This window comes from Globicephala melas, chromosome 1, assembly GCF_963455315.2.
Source record: "Globicephala melas chromosome 1, mGloMel1.2, whole genome shotgun sequence".
Classification (NCBI taxonomy): domain Eukaryota; kingdom Metazoa; phylum Chordata; class Mammalia; order Artiodactyla; family Delphinidae; genus Globicephala; species Globicephala melas.
In genome coordinates this window covers 58955583-58981621 of record NC_083314.1, presented here as the reverse complement: position 1 = coordinate 58981621, position 26039 = coordinate 58955583, and the positions used below count along the sequence as shown (strand labels likewise).

Below are 26039 nucleotides of genomic sequence, written 5' to 3'. Positions count from 1 at the left end.
AGGATTACTTTAATAAGTATGACTTACTATACATATTCTTCTAAAGTGTCTTTTAAAAGTGTTATTTTTATTGTATATTATACATCCTGCGATTTTGCTTTTTCTATTTTAGAAAGCCATATTATAAAAATAATATTAAAAATCAGCCTAACTAGTGTTCCAATCATCAGATATTATTCAAATTAGTAGAGCTCAGTTTAATGAAGATTAATGGCACAATAGTGATTCCATGAATGTAAATTCCCTAAGAGTAAAATTACACATGTATATCCCTGGTGGCGCAGTGGACACGGGTTTGTGCCCCGGTCCGGGAGGATCCCACATGCCGCGGAGCGGCTGGGCCCGTGAGCCATGGCCACTGAGCCTGCGCATCTGGAGCCTGTGCTCCGCAACGGGAGAGGCCACAACAGTGAGAGGCCCGCGTACCGCAAAAAAAAAAAAAAATTACACATGTATAGAATCTCCACCATTACAGTCTATGAAAAAAAATCACTAAACTCCTTCAAGACAAATAAACCGAACATATGAAATGTATCAAGCAACTGAGTTATGGCAAAAATCTTTCTTGAGAGCAGTGCTATAAAAATAAAAGTTTTTGTTTTTTTTTTTTGCGGTACGCGGGCCCCTCACCGTTGTGGCCTCTCCCATTGCGGAGCACAAGCTCCAGATGCGCAGGCCCAGCGGCCATGGCTCACGGGCCTAGCCGCTCCACGGCATGTGGGATCCTCCCGGACCGGGGCACAAACCCGTGTCCCCTACATCGGCAGGCGGACTCTCAACCACCGCGCCACCAGGGAAGCCCAAATAAAAGTATTTTGATGAAGCATTTTCCCATCAGAGAACGCAAAGCAATTAAAACCATCAACCACAAACAAAATTAAAGGGCAAATGACAAAGTTGGGAAATGTCTGTAATATGACCAGGAGTTAAAATAGTTACTACATATAGAGATATTATTTATTAATCCTAAAATATTGACATGCCAATGGAAAAATTATCAAGGGACATGAATGATTTATAACATAATATCAACAATAAGCATGTGAAAAATGTTCAACCTCACCAATATCCACAGAAATGCAAATAAAAAGAAATAGAGACACTCCATTTTTAGAGAAATGATAGCATCCAGTGCTGTTCAAAGTGAAGTGACAGTTGGAAAAAAATCAACTCATGTCTTCTTAGAAGGTAATTTGGCCATATTGTGTCAAATACACAAAATACCTTTTGACCTAGTAATTCTACTTTTAGGAATTTAACCTAAAGAAAAAATCAAGATGTGGTTAAGCTTTTACATACTATGATATTTATTCCACATTATTTCATTTGTTTACATACTTTTACTTACATCAGTTTTTATGTGATAAACTGGAAAAAAACCTAAATATACAATTTAACAATATTTAAATTATGGTACACTTATGCAATAAAATAGTATACAACTATTATGAATAATTTATGAAGAATGTTCAGTGACATGGGAGGGTACTTAACGATATATTAAGATAAAAAAGCAATATATAATTACATATGGCATATAATCCCAAAACAGTATTTTTTTAACTATGTAGAAGAAAATGTACCAAAATTTTAAATGGTTATCTCTGGGTTTGGGATAACAGAAAGTTACTTTCATTTTTATAATGTTCTGTACTTTCCAGATTGTATATAACAAATTTATATTATTTTTAAGAGGGGACTTTTAAAGAAAAAAACCTATCTGGCAAATCAAGGGAAGAAAGTAAAAAACATATTTTTTGAATGCCTTTTTAAAAAAACACTTAAAGCACTTACTTGTGGTATACAGTCAGTGTATGCAAACATTGATTTAAAGCGGTCATCCATGCTTATGTGGTAAAGAACACACATTGCTATTTGTTTGTAGTTTTCATTGCCTGGAAATAAGAAATCATGGATATGGTGAGATTTTATATTATGCCATGCATGGGAATGACCACAAAGAAATTAATTTTTTTTGTATAACACACTCAAATTAATGCATTACAACTTTTAAGCTACTGAATCAAAAAAAATCACTATATAACCCTAATTTAGAAATTTTTTTTTTTGTGGTATGCAGGGCTCTCACTGTTGTTGCCTTTCCTGTTGCAGAGCACAGGCTCCAGACGTGCAGGCTCAGCGGCCATGGCTCACGGCCCAGCCGCTTCACGGCATGTGGGATCTTCCCGGACCAGGGCACGAACCCGTGTCCCCTGCATCAGCAGGCGGACTTTTAACCACTGCGCCACCAGGGAAGCCGTAGAAAATATTTTGAGCTCCCTATTTCAATTCCAAAGTTTGGAGCACACTATCTATGAAATATCACTAAGTTCCAAGAGATTATGTGTATTTTACAAGGTATACTTTTGAAAAAATTAACCACAAACCTAAGAATTAATTGTTCCCAGTAGCCCACTAAAATGTAGATTTGGCCACTGGCCTCCCCATCCTTACTGTTTTATCAAAATATGTGATAAACACATTTCATTGACAGTGATAATGTATAAGAAATAGTAAATGAAAAGTATATTTAATTTTTATGAATCAGAAACTGGAAAAATAACAAATAATAAACGAAGTAGAATAGTATTTGCTACATTAAAAAAAAATACATGCCCAAAAGAAGACATACAGATTGCCAAAAAACACATGAAAAGACGCTCAACATCACTAATCATTAGAGAAATATAAATCAAAACCACAATGAGGTATCACCTCACACCAGTCAGAATGGCCTGGCCATCATCAAAAAAATCTACAAACAATAAATGCTGGAGAGGGTGTGGAGAAAAGAGAACCCTCCTGCACTGTTGGTGGGAATGTAAATTGATACAACCACTATGGAAAACAATATGGAGGTTCCTTAAAAAACTAAAAATAGAACTACCATATGACCCAGCAATCTCACTACTGGGCATATACCCTGAGAAAACCATCATTCAAAAAGATACATGTACCACAATGTTCACTGCAGCACTATTTACAATAGCCAGGATGTGGAAGCAACCTAAGTGTCCATCAACAGATGAATGGATAAAGAAGATGTGGCACATATATACAATGGAGTATTACTCAGCTATAAAAAAATAATGAAATTGAGTTATTTGTAATGAGGTGGACTGACCTAGAGTCTGTCATACAGAGTGAAGTAAGTCACAAAGAGAAAAACAAATACCGTATGCTAAAGCATATATATGGAATCTAAAAAAACGGTACTGATGAACCTAGTGGCAGAGCAGGAATAAAGACGCAGACATAGAGAACAGACTTGAGGACACAGGGGCAGGAAGGGGAAGCTGGGGCGAAGTGAGAGAGTGGCATGGACATATATACACTACCAAATGTAAAACAGATAGCTAGTGGGAAGCAGCCACATAGCACAGGGAGATCAGCTCGGTGCTTTGTGACCACCTAGAGGGGTGGGATAGGGAGGGTGGGAGGGAGGTTCAAGAGGGAGGGGATATGGGGGTATATGTATACATATAGCTGATTCACTTTGTTGTACAGCAGAAACTAACACAACATTGTAAAGCAATTATACTCCAATAAAGATGGAAAAAAAAATACATGACTATAAAATGCTAAAGGGTAGAGAGAGTAAGCATAGTCTAAGGATTGTCTCAGAACTTCTGAGGTAAGATTATTCTAGTTTCGTACACCTTGAAACTGAAAAAAGAAAAGTGAATGATATATCATAGATTTGAAAAATAAAATGGGACTTTAATGTGCCATGTAGTTCTTCTACATGCTTCCAGAAAGACCATATTTTAAGGATCTATTTATGATCTCAAAGTCAGTGACAAAACTTGAGCTAGAAAAGTTTGGCTAAAAGGTTTTATCCAAAAAACAATATTATTTTTAAAAAGTTTGGGCTATGAGAAATCCTTGGAGATATTTGGAGTTTTAAAACAAAATCAAGGATATACATAAATTTAGTTGATAAATAACATATCAAGAAAATTTTAAATATATTGTGACATGGAGGATAAATTCAGCACCTTTATTCTTGTGTCTACCATAGTATAAAATTACTAAAATACTTTGTGTTTTTTAAAAATACTATTTTATATTCTTATTGAATTTTTCAGATATTAGGTTATCTCTTTATGAGGTGGTGAGAAATTCTTAGGGGACATACCTTGGTATTCTTATAGGCTTAGTATAGCATATGGAAGTTTCTCAATAAATACCTGCTGATTGATTCTATTTTTAATATCTAAAAAGCCTGGTGACTATAGTTAACATACTGTATGTACATTTGAAAGTTGCTAAGAGAGTAAATCTTAAAAGTTCTTACAACCAGAAAAAAAGTAATTATGTGAGGTGATGGATGTGGTAACTAATCTTGAAGTGGTAACTTTTATAGTTAACTACCCTTATATCTAACCTTATATATTTTGCAATATATATATATATCAAGTCATCACCTTAAACTTACATACTGTTATATGTCAGTTAGATCTCAATAAAGCTGGGAAAAAAAACAATGTTATGTTTAAAAAATCAGAGGCTAAAACTGAAAAAATAAGCACGTTTAGTCAAAGACAGAAATTACTAGTTCTACAAGATTTTCAGATTTGACACAAAAGTGTTTTAAGTTTCCAGATGTTTTTTAAAAACATATAGTGACCCTCTCTCTAGCCTGTTGCTTTCCTGGAGCTTATATGTTAAAAAAAATATTTCATATGGTAAGGAAGAAAAATGTGAGTCTTCAAAATAATCTGTCAAATAAATTTTATCATCCTTATGTTTCAGATGAGGAACTTAACACTTGGAGAAAAATAAATACTTCCTACACAGCCTTGTAAGTGGGTGAGCAGGGCTTTAAACACAGGTTTCTCTGACTCCAGAATTTTCACCAGAGGTATATTACAGTATCTCTCAAACATTTTTATATCCTAAGGTAAAACGGTCTTTCAAGTAAGATGATAGTATCAGGTATAAAAGACTGAGATACACTGACATATGATAGAATAAAACACATTTTAAAAACAGAATTTTTAAAAATCAAGACTTTTGCATCTTTTTAAATTGTTTGGCTAAAGCCTATTTCCTATGGCTTTCAGTATCAATGTAAAAATGACTTCTTGGCATAAAACAAAAACAATAAAATCTAGCATATGTTCATCAGATGAATACATACTAGTAAACATTTTCATCTTAACTAAAAATCTATGAATTCACTAACTTAACCACTTGGAATAAAACATATGCAGGAACTACATCTGGAGGAAAACGTAATGCAAAAACTGAAATTACTCCAAAAAAGAGAAAAGTAGAGACTAACTGGGTGTTCCCAACCCCAGTATTTTGCTCTTGGGATCAGAGCAATCTAAATAGAAAAGACTCATAGATTTTAATAAATCACATTTTTACACCGCTGAAGGCATTCATTTATACTTATTCTAGTATAAAACACACTTGCCATAGGAAAACAAATCTTTGCATCAGTTTGCATGATACATAGATTAAAAATGAAAAAATCCAATTTTATTCTCCAGAGACGAAAGTATCCCTTAGGGGTTTGGTCAGATTATACTTCACAGTATTTTCCTCCAGGGACTGAGGTATTTTAATATCTTTTCAAGTAAGTTCCTACAGCAAACTCATATTCCGAAGGCACAGTCTCTTTCCCTGCTATTACAGTTTCTTTCTATATGTTGTTCAGCTGTGGGTAGGTTCTAGTCCTACTTAATTTTTTCAAAATATTATTTGAAAATATTTTCTCTATGTAATGGATTCACTGAAAAGTAGGATTCCAAGTCACACAACTTACTAAATAAATGGTAGAAGAAACATAGAAATCAATATCCAATATAAAAGATTTTTTAACATCAAAGTAAATAATCAGACTTTAAAATTCAGTGTGGAACTAAGAATGAAAAAGGACACTATTCTATGTTTGAGGATTGTCTGTCTACTGCTGGTTATCAATGAAAGGGTTCTAAAATGCAATGTTCTAAAGTGGTACATCAATTTATTTAAGGTGAGAGGAAAGAAAGATTCACCTTTAAGAGATCTGTACCCCATAAAGAGAACAACAAGGAAGGTCCTTCTAGAGCAAATTACATACACATATATATATGATTATATATCTATATCACTTCCAAAGGATAACTCAGGATAAAGGATATGTGACAGAATAGAAAGTCTAGAGAAAAGTCCTAAAATTACAATAATTTTTAAAACGTAGATGAATAACATATGCAAGAAACATCTCAAATTCAACAATAATTTATATTACTTTCTTTTTCCACAGCAAAACTAAATATCTAGTTTCAAAAAGTAGGATGAGTCATTCTACTGCCAGTTCTAATTCTGCTCTTGTGTGCTTTCTCTTTCTCCTTCTCTCCCCATACTCATGGCCAAAAGTGAAAGATCCTTGCAGTACTCCCGTACCTTCCTAATTCTTTATCTGTGATCTTCTATTTAAAAACCTATGTAAAGCAACTATACTCCAATAAAAATTAATTTTAAAAAAGGTGGGAGGCTGGGGGGACGGGCAGGAAGTATATGGGAAATTAATGTCCTTTCTGCTCAATTTTGCTATGAACCTTAAATTGCTCTAGAAAATAAAGTTTGATTTAAAAAAAAAGTCTTTGAACATATGCCTAATTTCCCATAATCTTTACCTAAAATGATTATCATGCCCCCAAAATGTGCTAAAACTAAAGGACTGAAGAAAACAGAAACTCAAGGATTACAAGGCTATCCCAAAAGATTCGTGGATAGCCAGTCTTTTTATAACTACAATTCTTTGAGAGAAGGGAAGAGAGAAAGAGTTAAGCAAACTGATAGTTCCTCTTGTATGTTAAGCATGTATTTTCTCATTTAACCCTTATAACAACTGAAGAGGTAGGTATTATCTTTGATCTGGATGTGAGGCAATGACATTCATTAAGGTTATGAATCCTTCAAAAGGAAACAGAGCTCGTGAATCTGAGATTCAAACCTAGGTCGGACTACAAAGCCTGTGTGTATGTACTCTCTACTAAGCCTTCCAGGAAGCAGCAGGAAGGGTGAAATAATGCCAAATAAACATAAATTATTATCATCATTCCTTAGTGGTACAGTACCGGAAGGAAATGCAGTTAAGAAGGGACTCTATGGAGAAAGAGGTGAGAAGATGGTAGAAGAGAAGAGGGGAGATGAAATGAAGAAAAACAATCAGTTATTTATCAGAGTACCTGAGCCCAGATGCAATAGGTTCCAACAGATGAAAGATCTTGACAGGGACAAACTGCATTATCCCCCAAGCAGTTTGGGGGACTAGATCTATATAGCAGTTCTGAAACGCACTCTCACTGAATTGGACAAGAACTGCTATCAAGCAGTGTTTGATTTTATGAGAAAAACAAGGTGCTAGAAGCTTAAAAGTTGAGTAGAATGGTAAACAGAGGCAGTAAAATGCTGTGGTTCAAATCTCAGGCTCTGGAGGCAGACTGCTTGGGTTCAACTTGTGGCTCTGCCACTTACTAGCATAAATGGCCTTTTGAGTGTTATTTAAATTCTCTGTGCTTCAGTTTCTTCATCTGTGAAACTGGAATAACAACTGTACCTATCTCAAAGAGTTGTTATGTGAAGATTAGGTGCAAGAATTCTGGTAAAACAATTAGTACTGAGTTTGACACACAATAAACTGAATCAATAAATGTCATTTCTTAGTATTATTATGTTGATAATAACATTTTTCTGTTTTACCAATAGAACACTATTTTCACATTCCCCTATTATATATGTTGTCTTTGTGGTTTCTATCCTCAAGATTTGACCACAGTTAGAGGTAATGTAGGTTTAAGAGGCAGCCAAGATTCCTCTGAGATGAGCTAGACAGGGTTCACAGGTATATTCTGAGCCTATGGTTGAGCCACTTGTCCCTAGTCACTTTCCTATAAAGCTCTGCTATACCCAAAGTACGGGCTTAGGAGAGTCACCGCATCCTTCAAGGCTCCACTCAGTGACCAGTATCTGATAAGGACCCTTCATCAGTCTCATAGGGTCATAAATCCCTTAATCAGAACAAAAATTGGGAAAAGAAAATAATCAAAGGATAGATTATTGTCATCAGTATGTGTTCCTCCACCACCACTACCACAAACACACTGTGAACCTCTCTTCCTTCTTTCATGCTTCCTTGTCTGTAACAGAACTTAATTTCACTCCTCGAGTGGGGAATAGTTATGGAGGCGACGGGGTACAAAAAGATTAAAGGACACAGAGAGAGAAGTCTGAGAACACAGAAGACAAACCTCACTATTAGCTATATTACTTCATTTACCTTTAAGTTTCATGTCCCAGGCAAATAAAACGTACAGGTGTTTCCCCATTTGTTTGAGCTGAGCACAACCAAACAAAAGAAACTGGAATATGACCAGAGATATTTTTTTTTCCCTTGAGGAAAGTGTGAAAGGAGGTGATGACAGATATAAGGGACTACAATATTGTACTCAGAAGTCTATATAACCCAAGTTGCTGATACATCTTCTCGATTTTATCTGGGTAAAGGTTCCCTAGAATTCAATCAATTGATTTACAAATACCTATAAAATTGATTTTCTTCTCACTTTGTATTTATTTAGGGAATGAAAAAAGATACAATATGACACTTGGTTTTTTATTCAGAAAAAAAGATGGAAATATTTTATAAATGCTTGTTACCCATATGTTACCTTGATGATTCTAATTCATATCTTGTTTCAAATCACATATTTCCAATCTCCTCTAAAGAACTGCAATGTATGAAGGAAGATTATAGTATATAAACCACAGGTATCATATTCATTGAATAATAAATAATTATGCAAGTGATTAATTGCTTGATAAAAACACAGCCTATAACTTTACGGTATCTAGCAGATATCTGACAGCTACAGCAAAAGGACAAAATATTGTAGGAGAAAAGTGAATACTTGGAGGGGGAAGATGTCTGGAAATAACCTAAATTCATCTCTTCAAACACAGCTGCACACAGAAAGTAGAGGCTTTCTGGCAGCCAACATTTACTATTACTTAAAGACTAATTTAAAGATCACATAGCAATAAACAGAAATTAAGAGAGATTAAATGGTCCAAGTAAAATTAAAGCTTATCCCTTATTATAAGCTAATAATAGTCTTCTTCATTCATTGGATATCTAAGTTCTTAAAAAAATAAAACTCAAAAAAATAATCTTGCATATCCTAAACGAATTTGGGGCTGGGAGTTATGATTTTCCCATAAGAATTCATGATGAACCACCATAAACTCCAGCTAACCAACTATGATTTCTCCACATCATACCAGTGGCAGACATTTCAAAAGGGCTCCTTTAAGACTTACAGACATCAATTATTCCCTAATGGCATCCCAAGTTAAAACAGTCTGCCAATAGTCGCTATGCTGGCATAGCACCAAAGGCTCTGTGAATTTTGAGCAGAGCAGTGAAAAGACTGAATATTTTGAGAACTAGGTCCTTAATGACTATAGGTGGCTTCGTCAGATCTGTTCAAGTAATAAGGCCACGGTGAAAATAAAATGGCCTAGTCATTATGATTCCTTTGGTATTTATGATAATAAACATGAATCACGATGAACTCACCGGCTATTAAATGCAGAGGCCATAAGTACTTCGATAGGATTTCCATAGAAACTCACTGTTAATTAGCTGGATCATTATTTGAACGCGTTACTGAATTATCTTAGCAGTTGTGCAGCCATTCCCCTCAAAACTGGTCATTTCCAGCTGAGGGCAGTTAATGCCTTAACAAACTGGTCATTAACTCCAGCAACTGATTTTGTGGGAATTATTGCACTTATACCTTCAAGATTTTTTTTTTTTTTTCTTTTTAAAGAAATTTGCAGCTGTAGTTCAGCTGGAGCAAATGAAGGAGAAAAAAAGTCAGCTCTCTGGGCTGCTCTCACAATCGATTTTCTGCCAATTAAAGGGGAAGCACATGCTGATGGGTTTTGAATTTTAAAATGTCTTCAGTTTTTTCCATCTCTGAAGTGATTAGTAAAAACACCATTTAGCTACTAATTTTGTAAGATACTTGGGATTTTCTATTCATAGTTCAGTCAAGCAGAAATATGAGTTCTGAACACCAGAACTCAAAGCCAAATTTCCACTGCTGCAGTAGACCCAGCCCAATACTTGGTAAAAGCAGAGTGAGAACACAAATTATGGGTCACATTATTAGCCAGATTCTCATTCCCTTCTGCACTCCATGTCTTCGTTCAAAGTAGAAAACTCCCTTCGAAGTCACAAAGGGTCCATGAAAAGATAAGAGAAGTGGGGATATAAGCACCCCTATATTAGAACAGAGCAGCATTAAGGTGATAAATTACCCCTAGAAAGTCTATGTGAGTACAACATACTTCAAAAATCACAACTGCCTTTAAGTTTACTGTAGAGTTGGAGCCTTTAAAGCTCTACCACTATAGTTAAAATGCCACAGGCAAAACCACCACTTAAAAGATAATTGCAGGGCTTCCCTGCTGGCACAGTGGTTGAGATTCCGCCTGCCGATGCAGGGGACACGGGTTCGTGCCCCGGTCTGGGAAGAGCCCACATGCCGCAGAGCGGCTGGGCCCGTGAGCCATGGCCGCTGAGCCTGTGCGTCTGGAGCCTGTGCTCTGCAACGGGAAAGGCCACAAAAGTGAGAGGGCTGCGTACCGCAAAAAAAAAAAAAAAAAAAGATAATTGCAACAATTATTGAACACATATATTGACTACACTGAAATACACTAAAAATATACTGCAGGTAGATTAGATGATCTTTTGTACACATTTCCATATCATTTTATGTTTAACTTATTAGCGCACATACTGCAGATACATAACCAGCATGACTAGACAGACAGCCTTAGTTAAAACTTGAATTTGGAAAGACCAATTTTTAAGATTGCAACTCTACTGGATAGTCTTCTCTTCTAGAATGGATTTGTTCAGTCAAATCTAACAGAGATTTGAAATGAATAGATAAAAGCCAACGGTTTTTTAACCATGAGTACGGGGGGGAAATGTCAGAATTTATAGGTTACGATGATCAGTATGAAAACAAGCATAACAATAGTTTTGTGATACAGTGGTTCATGGATAAATGTTTCTTGTGCTAAATTATTTAATTTAAAAACTATAAGAAACTGAAATTGTAAATCTACCATTAAGCTTAATAGCTTTGTCACATTAAGATGTATTCATGAAATAAGTACTCTAAAATTCAGCACTTTTGATATATTTCACTCTCTTTTAGTATGTACAACTGTACATTTCGCCATGTAGTTTATTTTTAAAATATTTTCAACATGTTTCAATTATTTTATTACCTTGTCTGTAGTGTTCTTTTATCCGGAGCATAAAAGAACACTACAGACATGTAGCATGTTGTTTATCTACAACAACTTATTTATAATACACCTTACAAAATATGCATACTTGTAGTACAAAAGATATGGGCCAAAATAAAGCCCTTAACAATGGCTGCTTTCTAGCCTACAGGTCCACATCATTGACTTAATGTGCTTTGGTCAGCTTTTACCACCTAGAAATGGAGAGACCCCAGGCAATATTCACACACAGAGTATTGGAACCAGCTGGTGATAGAAGAATCCGAAGAAAAAAGGCTTCTTGATTTAATTGGGAAAACAGGAGGAAGCATAAATTTTACTGCCATTAATAACTTCAAGCAATCTTGATATGACTCTACTTCACCCTGACGGCCAGACATGTGCTTTCTGTTAAAGTGTTTGCCACATCTGACCCCTATTGTTTGCTCACTTGATCAGGTAAGAAAATGTAGGTTTATTTATAGGATAAATGAGGCCTATTAAAATGAGAAACAGTGCAGTAGTCTATGACGAGCTGCGTACTGAAATAGATGTGTGAAATTCCATAACAGTTTTGTAATCAACAGGCCAAATGAAGTTATAAAAAAAAATCTACTTTAAGTTTCTTAAAGAAATCATCATAAACGCAACTTAGTTTTTTAAAAATGGAAAATACCTCCTAACTGGAAAATATTTTGACCATTTCCAGTTTTTAATAAGTCAGAAAAGGTCATTTATAAAACATTATTCTCTTTAAAAAATAAAGACAAGCTTTATGTCTTCATTTTATGATACTTTAAAAATTATAAATTAAGTCATTAATATATAATGAAAAAAGTAAATTTAACATTATGGGGGAATTTCAAAGGTGTTCAGAACTTAACTTTTTCAATTTTCTTTTAAGGACATATGACAGAATGGTCACAGAAAATAACCCTTAATTTTTAAGTGATCAAAGTTTAGAGTCTAACAGTATCTACTCTGGCAATATCCAACAATAAGGGAAATCAGACTTGTCTTAACCGGAAGAAATCAAACATTTATCACTTAACTCTTGACCTGGTCTGACTCCCTACATGTTGATAAAATCTTTCTACAGCCTTGGAAAATGCCCTGAAACCCAGATTACCTAATGTAATCTAGATCAAGATGAATCAGGTGCCATTCTTACTCTCAAAACCATTCTGGGTCTACTCACAGAATGTAGAAAAATTTATATCCATGTCGAGCACCTTAGAAACTCTAATTTACCTTCCATTGAAGAGAATATGGTCTAACATTTGGATCCATTTTGAAATGATTCATGTGGAATTATGAAACAGGCACGACAATGTGCTATTGAATCTAGGAATCCTAATATTTCTGCCATAACCAATAAAATTAGTTTCATCAAATTAGCATAGATTCACAACTCTCAAATGTAAAGGAATCAAAATTTACACAGATAGGGAAGAAAAGAAATGAGATGACAGCTAAAGGTAAAAGAGTGAAGAGTCAAGAAGAATATTAAGATGGATGAAATAATAGTATATTTGTATGTCAACAGGAATGATCTCATAGAGAGGGAAAAATTAATGATGTGGAACAGAGAGGAGAACTGCTGGAGCAAGAATCTTGAGTAGCTGAGAGAATGAAATAGGGAGGGAGCATGGCTTATGGTAAGAGTAGAAGCAAAGTATAGACACAGATGTAGGCAGGAGGGTAACTGTGGCAAGAGAAACTCATGGAAATTCTTTCTGACTGCTTCTATTTTCTCAGTGAAACAGGAAGCAAAACAAGGTAATGAGATGAGGATGAGGATAAGGTGTTGGATTTAGAAGAAGGTAGAGAAATGAAATTCTCACCTAAAAGAGTGACTAGACAAAGAAAATGTAGTATGACTGCTGGGCAGCATTAAAGGTCTAGTACTGATTATCCAGAATTTTCTGTATGTTTCTGTCCCTCTGTGCTCAGGGTCTTCCACCTCCATTTTCCTACACCATGACATCCATCCCCCAACTCCCTTCACGAAGCACCAAAGAAATTGTTACTAATATGTGAGTGGTCCAAAGGGCAAGGAAAGAAATATAACTAAATGTCTAAGTATAAGAGAAAATAAGGATTATCCTATGGAAACGGGAGTGTTTGGGTCTTGCCTAGAAATCCAAATATAAAATTAAGAAAATATATTTGGGGAAAACCAAACATGCCTTCTAGCTACATTTAACCTGCTAGTTTGAGACTCCTGATGTATTGTTACTGCCAGAAGTGTTTGCATTTAATGGGAATTAAAAGCTTTAAAAGAATGCTCTAGTTCATTGGTTTTCAAAAGGTGGTTTGAGGACCCCGAAAGGGGATCCACAAAGTCACACCATTTTTATAACAATCATAATATATTATTTTCATTTTTTTACTCTCATTATTTCATAAGAGGCTACATGACATAATATATGTGACATATATGACATACGATTTCACAGCATATTGTTGAGGGAGATATGAGAGCCAGCTGTTGTCTATTAAGTCTGACTATAAAGAGATTTGCAGAAGTAAAATTATGTCCACTCCTCTCAGTATTTTTTGTTTTGTTTTAGAAAAGAGTTATTTTTCATAAAAATATTTATGTTAACATGTAGCAGGTTATTTTAAAATAAATATGTAACACTTTTTCAATTTTATTTTTGAATACAATAAATATCCATAAATATAACTCTGCATAAACAAAAAATCTCTGGGGGTCCTCAGTTATTGTTGAGAGTATTAAAATGTCCCAAGACCAAAAGTTTGAAAACTGATGCACTAATCATTGAATTACAACAATCACCTAATAAACAGGGAACTTATAAAACAGCAGAGAAAGTGTGGAAAGTGGTGATTGTCTATAATTTACAGGTAGCTACCTAATCTGCCTAACCATTAGGTTGTGGTGCCTATTCTATTTTTGTTTTAACAAATCCAAAAATTCACGTTTATAGGATAAGACCTGTATATTTTGTAAGGTTTATTCCCGTGAGTTTAAATTCCTTTGAAAATCAAGTTAAAAACTGAAAGGCTAACATGAAAACTCAGACATCACTCAATTTAAAATACGTATCAACGTCATCCACAAAGGGGGAAGAAAAACTGTCATTTAACTCAAAATTGTCCCAAAGAGTTCATCAGTGAAATTTGGCAGTTTTTTAATAAAATTATTAAGTATGGACCCTGTAATACACTGTCTCTGTGATGTTTAAGCTTTATGCACGATGCGATGTCATGCTGAACTAGGATCTTCCAAAGAATACATTTCAGTTGTATTTTTATGCTTGCTTCTGTGCTAACATCATCCCCAAGCACATTAAACAATACTCAGGCTATGAAACATCCAAGCCAAAGCAACTGAGAGGCAAATAAGAAAAACATTATTTGCCTGGTTGCATCTGACAGAAAGCTAAGAAAATTTAGTTTTTCAAGTTACTTTTGAAACACTGTCAGTGCATTCTCCAGGGAACTGAAGAATACACTACGACAAGGAATTTCCTTGCCATCTCCCAACCCAGGATATTCTGACATAAGGAAGCACTCTTGAGACATATCAATGTCAAACGGTTTAAGGACTTATGACAAGGGAATATTTTTTTTAATGATCTGATTCCTAGATGAGCCAAAAAATCTTTGAACACTTTAAAAAGTTAACTCAATATCATAAAAAACCTGAACAAACTGTCTAACAATTACATAAGTAAAGCCAAACTTCGTAGGTCCAATTCAATTTGCAAATAATCACAATTGATGAAACCATTGGCTATGATAGGTCTCCCAGATGGTAACATAAAGTTACTAAGCATAAGAAACTATGTCACGTACAGGGATTAATAGTACTGAAAAGATTATAGATTGATACTGAACTAAGCAGAGATAAGTTTAAGATCTTTATGAAATCTTAGGAAAATAAAATATCAAAAAATGAAATAAGAAATGAATAATTTTGGTGGTATTTAGGAAAATAAAAACAAAGGAATTTAGATATAAGATTTTATAACCTTTAGATATAAGGTTTTCCAAGGACCCAAGTAAAAATTTTGAAATATTTGGGGAAATAATGCCTTCTTTCTCTATGCCTAGGAAAAGATCAAAACTATTCAAGCAAATTAATTTCAGGATAAGTTGAGAAAGAACATTTTAAATGATGATTTCTAAAATTCCTTATTAATCCCTTTATGTGTTCCTGATGTCAAAGGAAAAAGCTAAATTCAAAATTTCTAAATGAAATACTCATATGATAAAACAGTATCAATATAATTTTTAGTTCTGTTGAACTACAATATTTGGTTCTGTTCAGAGCCTCACATGGCAAAAGAGCTGAGCTATAACATAACTTCTTTACCTTTAATAATTATTCAAATCACAAAATCTTCCTCAAGTACATATTTTTTTTCCAGTTATTTGGCAATTCTCACAACAGCAGGGGTCGCAATGTACTAGTTAAATGTTTCAGGACACAAGGGAAGGGGATTAAATGTTCATATAGCACAGCTTTATTAGAGCCTGAAATATTCATGATTCATTATACTCTAGTTAAAATAATTTATTATTAAGTATAAAAAGATTTTTCAGTTATGGGGTCCCCAAATAATAATAAAGAAAACCTACTTAATATCTGATAGCATTTCCAGTTGAAACAGCATCCCTTAAAAATCACTTCTGAAAAGTTCTACCAGATGTATAGCTCTACAAAAGTGCTTCTACATTTTTTGCATCTTTTAAAAATTGATTTCTATATATAAATGGGTAATTTTAAATTCAGACAGTCATTTGTCAACGTGAACATATAATGAACAAAGAATTTTTATCTAATGAAAAAAGCAAACTGACCAGTCATATTATAAACTATATGCTCTTTAATTCCTTCTCCATAACTACAGTGAAGAGAATGTACCTCAAATTCTTTAAATATTTGATTTACAGAAGGTTTTTTTTTCCCTTTCAAAAAAAATTTCAATTCCACGGAATCATTCCAAGTACTAGCCAAGGAGTAACCTAGATAATTTAGATTATCTACTGTTCAACACATTAAAAATCCAAAAGAGACAGTGATATTTCTGAAGATTTGAAGGAAAATATGTCTAATCACTTCTCCTATTTCAGTTTTCTAACTGAACATCAAATCAGAGGACATAAAATCAATGATTAAGTCATAAGTAGAATTTAAAAAGAATAGAAAAAATAGAAAATATAGTGCATTGCACATAGAAATGGCAAAATACTGCTTCATGAACGTTTAAAAAATTACATATATTAAAACAGTGTGTAATATATATCACAAAATATAGTGTATATTAATATACACACATACATACACATACATATACATCACATACACATGTGAGTACTGGGTTGCAATGTACAACATAATACTATAGTCTGGGGTAAAAGATATTTGAAAGGCACTGCTCTAGATGAATTATTTCCTATGCCTTTAAAATCTATGCTCTCTATAATTCCAATTTCTATATAATTGTAGTGGCCAAAAATGAGAGATATTAAATATATCTTGAACTACTCAATTGAGAAGTTTAGTTTATTGTGTTAGGAGTTGATTTAATTTTCCACACATAAAACATATACATTAACAAATGTAAAAAAAACCATTCTATTAATCACTTATCAGGAAATCATTTAGTATACACTACATATAATTTCTCTGAACACAGCAAAGAGTACAATCAAACAAAATAGGTTCTTCAGTCAAAAGAAATGTTACAAGGTCCATGCAATAAATGTTACTAGGAAGAGAACCCTTTGGGCATTCATTTGGAATTTCATTTTTAACAAAATACACATTTCAAATAAGTTCAGTTGTCGGTTTCCAAGACCACAGGAGATTAGAAATATATCATTAGAGGAAAGGAAAATTGCTGCCATGGAATTGCTGCTGGTACAAAAGAAATGAGAAGTGACAGCCAAGGACAAGTGAGGAAAACAGAAAAACTGTATATAAAAATTAAAAATACATAGCATTCTGGGGCCATTTAGCAAAGGGAAGTACTTGAGCATAGTAATATTTACAGCCCTGTATAATAAATTATCTTCAGAATTACAAATTTGAATCAATGATAATGAAAAAAATAGCAATTACTTATATAGCACTTGAGCCAGGCACTCTGGCTCCAAACCCCACGGTTTTAACCCCTACAACATTATACTGCTTCTCAATAAAAATTTAAATTATGTTTATGTATTAAGGTAAACTTAAGAAAATATTTAAGAACAATGTAATCAATTTTTAAATACAAAATGATTAAATACCCTTAATGATTTAAGCCTGGAAAACATACTTATCAAAAAAGACCCATTTCTGGATAACAATTATTTGTGTTCTACATATATTTACATTAATTTCACTTATAATATTTTTATATTCACTAATATTTACTGCATTATATCATTTAACCCTTCCCTATTAATATGTACCATTATTATCTACATACCGGAGATGAGAAAACTGACATATGGGTTAAGTAATTTGTACAATATCACATAGCTAGTAACTGATAAAGCCAATATTCAATATAGTCTGGCTCCAGAATTCTAGCTTTTATTCAAAGTGCTCTGTGCCACTACAGTGGCAAGGTATACTACATACGGTAATATTTGCAGTAATGTCTCAGGATATACTCTTTAAGAGATTCTGGCAATCCTGGAAACCCAGCTAAAATTCAGAAAAAGTTTTAAATATCTTTCAGGATCATTAGGCTGCATGCTTACCAATGTTCCACTTCTAATCCTTCCAGGCATTTGCCTACCCCACTTAAAGTTCTACACGGCTATGTGATTTGCTTTATCAATGGAAATGTAAACAAAAATGATATTTGTTACTTCAAAGTGGAAGCCTTTAAGTTTGCAATTATCCATTTTCTCTGTTTTCCCTTCCCCGATGCCACAGTGACCTGGAGGCTTTGTCAGTGGGTCCTTGACTGATACTAACATGAACCAGCAGTTTCTACTTACTTATAGTGGATATAAATATGAGCAAAAAATAAAACTTTTTTCTATTTTAAGCTACTGAGATATTAGGGTTATTTATTAATAATCATAGGCTTGTCCTCCTGACTAATACATTTAATAAATAGGTTTTTCTGGGAAGTGATGGATAAAAGGGCTATTTTGAGGACTTAATAAAATAGTAACAATTCTGAAGTTTACAAAATGGTTATGTTCCAAAAGTTCATACAGAATCAGTTACTTGGAATTTGGAAGATTTTTTTCCCCCATAGGCTCATCTTATAAAAGGGCCTACAGGGCTTCCCTGGTGGCGCAGTGGTTGGGAGTCTGCCTGCCGATGCAGGGGACATGGGTTCGTGCCCCGGTCCGGGAAGATCCCACATGCCGCGGAGCAGGTGGGCCCGTGAGCCATGGCCACTGGGCCTGCGCATCTGGAGCCTGTGCTCCGCAACGGGAGAGGCCACAACAATGAGAGGCCTTCGTACCGCCAAAAAAAACCAAAAACAAACAAAAACACAAAGGAAGGGCCTACATAAGCTTATTTAACCCATAATTTAAATGAAAAACAACTGAAAATAACAGTGGCATTAAATAATTAAATAAAAAGCATGTGAAATACTTGTAGGTATTCTGAACATGTGTAGACATTTTGAAGCATTTTATAGAAGTTGGAAGGCACTGTTCTAGTATATTTTAATTTCTCTTCAGTATGTACGTTTTCTCCCTTTCCTTAATCCTGGAATATCAGAAGATATTCTCTTTTGTTTACTACACATGACTGTCATTGCTTCCATGATTTGTAAGTGGAAGGCAAAGGAGGAAATAAAGTTATCAAGCAAAAAACATATAAACATTTGATAGCAAGATCAATAAAACTAAAAGCTGGTTCTTTGAGAAGATAAACAAAATTGATAAACCATTAGCCAGACTCATCAAGAAAATAGGGAGAAGACTCAAATCAACAGAATTAGAAATGAAAAAGAAGTAACAACTGACACTGCAGAAATACAAAGGATCATGAGAGATTACTACAATCAACTATATGCCAATAAAATGGACAACCTGGAAGAAATGGACAAATCCTAGAAAAGCACAATCTTCTGAGACTGAAACACAAAGAAACAGAAAATATAAACAGACCAATCAGAAGCACTGAAATTGAGACTGTGATTAAAAGTCTTCCAGCAAACAAAAGCCCAGGACCAGAGGGCTTCACAGGTGAATTCTATCAAACATTTAGACAAGAGCTAACACCTATCCTCAAACTCTTCCAAAATATAGCAGAGGGAGGAACACTCCCAATCTCATTCTACAAGGCCACCATCACCCAGATACCAAAACCAGATAAAGATGTCACAAAGAAAGAAAACTACAGGCCAATATCACTGATGAAAATAGATGCAAAAATCCTCAACAAAATACTAGCGAACAGAATCCAACAGCACATTAAAAGGATCATACACCATGATCAACTGGGGTTTATCCCAGGAATGCAAGGATTCTTTAATATATGCAAATCAATCAATGTGATACACCATATTAACAAATTGAAGGAGAAAAACCATATGACCTCAACAGATGCAGAAAAAGCTTTTGAAAAAATTCAACACCCATTTATGATAAAAACCCTAGAGAAAGTAGGCATAGAAGGAACTTACCTCAACATAATAAAGGCAATATATGACAAACCCACAGCCAACATCATTCTCAATGGTGAAAAACTGAAACCATTCCCACTAAGATCAGGAACAAGACAAGGTTGGCCACTCTCACCACTATTATTCAACATAGTTTTGGAAGTTTTAGCCACAGCAATCAGAGAAGAAAAAGAAATAAAAGGAATCCAAATCAGAAAAGGAGATGTAAAGCTGTCACTATTTGCAGATGACATGATACTATACATAGAGAATCCTAAAGATGCTATCAGAAAACTACTAGAGCTAATCAATGAATTTGGTAAAGTAGTAGGATACAAAATTAATGAACAGAAATTTCTTGCGTTCTTATACAATAAGGATGAAAACTCTGAAAGAGAAATGAAGGAAACACTCCCATTCACCATTGCAACAAAAAGAATAAAACACCTAAGAATAAACCGAATTAAGGAGACAAAAGACCTGTATGCAGAAAACTATAAGACACTGTGAAAGAAATTAAAGATGACACAAATAGATGGAAAGATATAGCACGTTCTTGGATTGGAAGAATCAACATTGTGAAAATGACTATACTACCCAAAGCAATCTACAGATTCAATGCAATCCCTATCAAACTACCAATGGCATTTTTCACAGAACTAGAGCAAAAAATTTCACAATTTGTATGGAAACACAACAGACCCCGAATAGCCACAGCAATCTTGAGAAAGAAAAATGGAACTGGAGGAATAAGGCTCCCAGACTTCAGACTATACTACAAAGCTACAGTAATCAATAGAGTATGGTACTGGCACAAAAACAGAAATATAGATCAATGGAACAGGATAGAAAGCCCAGAGATAAACCCACACACATATAGTCACCTTATTTTTGATAAAGAAGGCAAGAATATACAATGGAAAAAAGACAGCCTCTGCAATAGTGGTGCTGGGAAAACTGGACAGCTACATGTAAAAGAATGAAGCTAGAACACTCCCTAACACCATACACAAAAATAAACTCAAAATGGATTAAAGACCTAAATATAAGGCCAGACACTATAAAACTCTTAGAGGAAAACATAGGCAGAACACTCTATGACATAAATCACAGCAAGGTCCTTTTTAACCCACCTCCTAGAGGAATGGAAATAAAAACAAAAATAAACAGATGAGACCTAATGAAACTTAAAAGCTTCTGCACAGCAAAGGAAACCATAAACAAGATGAAAAGACAACCCTCAGAATGGGAGAAAATATTTGCAAATGAAGCAACTGACAAAGGATTAATCTCCAAAATTTACAAGCAGCTCATGCAGCTCAGTGTCAGAAAAACAAACAACCCAATCGAAAAATGGGCAGAAGACCTAAATAGACATTTCTCTAAAGAAGATACACAGATTGCCAACAAACACATGAAAGGACGCTCTACATCACTAATCATTAAAGAAATGCAAATCAAAACTACGGTGAGGTATCACCTCACACCTCATACCAGTCAGAATGACCATCATCAAATAAATCTACAAACAATAAATGCTGGAGAGGGTGTGGAGAAAAGAGAACCCTCCTGTGCTGTTGGTGGGAATGTAAATTGATACAACCACTATGGAAAACAGTATGGAGGTTCCTTAAAAAACTAAAAATAGAACTACCATATGACCCAGCAATCCCACTACTGGGCATATACGCTGAGAAAACCATAATTCAAAAAGAGTCATGTACCACAATGTTCACTGCAGCTCAATTTACAATAGCCCGGACATGGAAGCAACCTAGGTGTCCATCAACAGATGAATGCATAAAGAAGATGTGGTACATATATACAATGGAATATTACTGGGCCATAAAAAGAAATGAAATTGAGTTATTTGCAGTGAGGTGGATGGACCTAGAGTCTGTCATACAGAGTGAAGTAAGTCAGAATGAGAAAAACAAATACTGTATGCTAACACATATATGTGCAATTAAAAAAAAAAAAGTGGTTCTGAAGGACCTAGGGGTAAGACAGGAATAAAGACACAGACCTACTAGAGAATGGCCTTGAGTATATGGTGAGGGGGAAAGGTAAGCTGTGACAAAGTAAGAGAGTGGCATGGACATCTATATACTACCAAACGTAAAATATATAGCTAATGGGAAGCAGCCGCATAGCACAGGGAGATCAGTTCGGTGCTTTGTGACCACCTAGAGGGGTGGGATAGGGAGGATGGGAGGGACACACAGGAGGCAAGAGATATGGGGATATATGTATATGTATAGCTGATTCACTTTGTTATAAAGCAGAAACTAACACAACATTATAAAGCAGTTATACCCCAATAAAGATGTTTAAAAAAAGAAAAATGAACATTTGAAAAAACAAACTGCTTAAATTCAATGGCTTGTGGGCAACAAAAGAGAGGGGGGAAAAAAGAGTATGACATACTAAATCTTTACCTAAACAGGAATGATTTTAGAGTCAACTTAGTAGCTCTCAGATAGATGAAAAGTTTTCATGAGTTTATAAATGAATATTCGTTCCTCACATGGCATAAGAGCCGAGCCGTTACCAACTTCCTCTTTACTTTTAACAATTATTCAAATCACAATATCTTTTCTTTTTTTTTAATTTATTCTCCACGAAAATTTTTGTGTATATTTTCATGAGGAATGCTACTTAGTCATCATCTTTTACTTGCTATAGAAAGATAAGCCAGGAAGTTACTAAGGCAAGCTAACCATAAACATGTCAACTGAATTATTTTGCTTTCAATCAGTTTTTACAGATCAGCTAAGAACAGAGGTGGAAACTTTTAAGATCTCATCCATTCCTACCTATGTAACGTAAGGTTAGAATAATACTAGCTCTTTACTCTCCCTAGTGTAGCAAAATCTGATGCCCTAGGAATTCATAATATTTCAAAGAAAATAATAAAGCATGACTTTGAAAGAATGAGTGAAAAGGAAGTAAAAAGTTTTCAGTTGCTCTTCCTACTCAGTTTCTTCATTTCTCTACTGCATGAAAATTCCAAGAACATCACTGCTTCTCAGGAACAGCCTAAATTTAACTGTTTTTTTATGTATCTGTTGAAAAATAATCATATTTCTCTGACTGTTATAGCTCACTTAGTGGTTTCCGATTTCCAGTTTTACTCATCTATTGGACAAGTTTCTCTTTTTTTAACTCCTACCTCTCCTGAGCTCTAGACCTATGTTTCCATCTGCTTACTGAACATCTTTGTCTAAGATGTCTCCAACATATCTCAAACTAAATCCATCACTGATGTCCTCAAATTACTTCCTTTACACTTCTCTATTTCTGTTCCTGGCACTAACATTCTAACAGGCATTGAGTTTTTATGAATTCTTTACCATTATCCATATCCAAACAGCAGCCATGTCATATTAAGTCTACCTATGACATGTCTCTTTTGCCCTTTCCTTTTGCCTCATACCTGACATACCACATCTTCCTTAATTCAGGTTTTCTTTACTTCTTGTCCTGCTAACACAACATGCTATTGTTCTCTTCTTTAGACTCTAGTTTTAGTGCATCCAGTAGAATGATGACAGATTAATTTCCCTAGGGCAATACTCTGATTATGGCCCAACTAGCTCAAAAACCTGCAATGATTACTATCATCAACTATATTAAGTATAACACTTAGCACAGCCTTAAACTTCATAATGCCACATAAGCATACGAACCCATTTTTTCAAACTTATCTCCCACTATTTTCTTAGTTATTGTTCCTCATACTGGCCTAGTGCCATCTATGCCTTAGGTAATATTGATCATTTTATCTGAAATATTTTCTACAGCCTCTATTCTTCCTTCCTTTGTAAATATCACCTTGTTAAAAAGACAAATCTGTCAATGTCCATCTCAAATGGCACTTTATGTATGAAGTATCAATGTGGAAACATTCTCTCTTTTGAGTTCCAATATACCTACAGATTGAAAAATATTTCTCTACAGTGCTTAGCATTATGCTCTGCCATAGCAGATTAGCAACATTTTACTGACTTAAACTGAATTAAACTGCACGTATATCACAGGGAAGTAAAAATAAATAAGCTACCTTGTTTGTTAACAGCGATTTAATATCTATAAGAAGGATATTTGTGCTCAGAGAAAGGTAAGTCAGCAACACTTACAGAACATCCACTTCACATTAAATGATAATGATGATGATGTTAGTAATAAAAATGATTATAGCTAACACTTATTAAGAAAATACTATATGTCAGGTACTGTCTAAGCACGTTCATGCAATAGCTCATTTAATCTTCAAAATAACTTAAGTTGGTTATAATTATTATCTTCATTTTACAGATGAGGAAATCAAATCAGAGTTTGGGTAACTTGCCCAACGTGACATGTTTAAAAGGAAAAAGTGACAATTCTAATAAGACAGTCTGACACAAGAAATGAACTCTAGGAGAGATGAAAGAAATATTTTTTGTATTGAATATCTTATATGCCAAAATTTACTACTTGTTAACAAAATATGAAATGAGTACCCTATGAGTAATTTCCCCAAAATCTCTTTTAAATTATTTGTTTCATTAAAGTAGGTGACTGGATACTGAACAAACCAAATAGACTATGAATTGCTTCAGGACAAGGACTTTAGCTTATCATCTTCATACACTAAGAATCTAACCTGATATTCGATATATAATTCTGCTAGATTTATGATAAATAAAGGATCACATAAATTAAATTAAAGGCCCACCAAGTTTACTTTTAAGTTTTCCTGTTTCCTCACTAGATATTAGTATTTCTTTGGTTCCCCAAAAGCAGTTTTTGAAAGTGCTCCTCAATAGAGTTTCTTCTAAAATGCATAATAAAACTCTTGTGTAATATTTGTGGACTGGCCAATGGACCAAATGTTCTTAGACTGACTAACAGACTAAAGGTTTTCCTTTTCTGAGAAAAAAAGTAAGAAATAAATTTCCTTAAAACTTTTTTTAAGGGGACTTGGAGAACTGAAATTTTAAATTATAGTGCTGCCTATCTTAATCATAGTTAACTTAATATTATTATACATAGTAGTTTATTATAGTAGTTAATAAATCCAACTTTAGCAGCAGATATACCTGAGTTTGAATTTGAGCTTTGTCTTTTATCTAACTGTGTAATCCCGGGTAAAGATCTCAGACGGGGATTCTATAAGATAATGTAAACAGAGCACACAGCAAAATAACTGTCACAGTAAACATTCAATAAATTTTACTTCTAGTATTGTAAAAAACAAATGATGATGTCAATTAGACTGGATTCGCAGATATTAGATAGCTAAGAATAAACTTAATTTTAAATCATTCCAACTATTCCACTGCTTAAAAATATTTGAATATATGGAGAAAGCTACAAAAAAAAAAAGAATGAAGCTGCAGTGCTAAACAAAGAAACAGAGTCTTAACAGCTGAGTAAAACTTTGCTTTCTCGTTAAGAAAAGCAATGGCATTCCAGGTGGAGGAAAAAAGCAGGTGGACAGGCACTGAGGCATAAAAGAATTTGTTTAGAGAACAGTAAGGGGATCAGTATGGACATAGTATAAAGTGTATGTTGGGGAGTAGCAGGTGCCTATGAAGACAGACACTTAACAGATCAAAAAGCATTTTTACATAGTTTGCTAAGAAGCATTATGCATGAGAAGCATTATGTATGAGCACAGAAGAGTTAGTTCTTGAATCCATCCTCACTATATAGATATCTTGCTAATAGCTGAAAGAAAATAATGTATAAACTGAATCCTCCAATATAATATTTTCTGACACTATATAAAAATGCCCTTTTTTACTTGATGACAAAAAGGCTCCATACATTTGTATATTGGTAAGGAGTATTTTAAAGGTATGGCAGAATATAAGAACTTAAACAATACCTGCTTTTTAAAAAAATGCTGAAGAGAGAGTAATTTTTCATTCTTGCTCCCATAGTAGTATTTTTATATTTTCACTCTGGTTTCATTTTCACAGGGGTAAATGAAGTCAAACAGCTAAAAGTTCCTATTCCATTTCATTCTATACCACCATGGAAATCCTAGCACAGGTCATTTTTCATTCATTCTGCTTATATTTAGGTACCCAATCAAAGAACATATAAACAATGATTTTTTTTCAGCAGACTTTTCAAGACAGACTT

The 26039-nt window shown here is 34.2% G+C and overlaps 1 protein-coding gene across 3 annotated transcripts in view; it reads right to left on the bottom strand.

The window, feature by feature from the left end:
• Positions 1–26039, bottom strand: part of KIFAP3 (kinesin associated protein 3) — a 158413-nt gene that overhangs the window by 72135 nt on the left and 60239 nt on the right. For all 3 annotated transcript variants that reach the window (XM_060296557.1, XM_030875504.2, XM_030875507.2), the window contains exon 11: positions 1795–1895. In XM_060296557.1, the coding sequence (XP_060152540.1) occupies positions 1795–1895 (101 nt within the window). The remainder of the gene's footprint in view (positions 1–1794; positions 1896–26039) is intronic.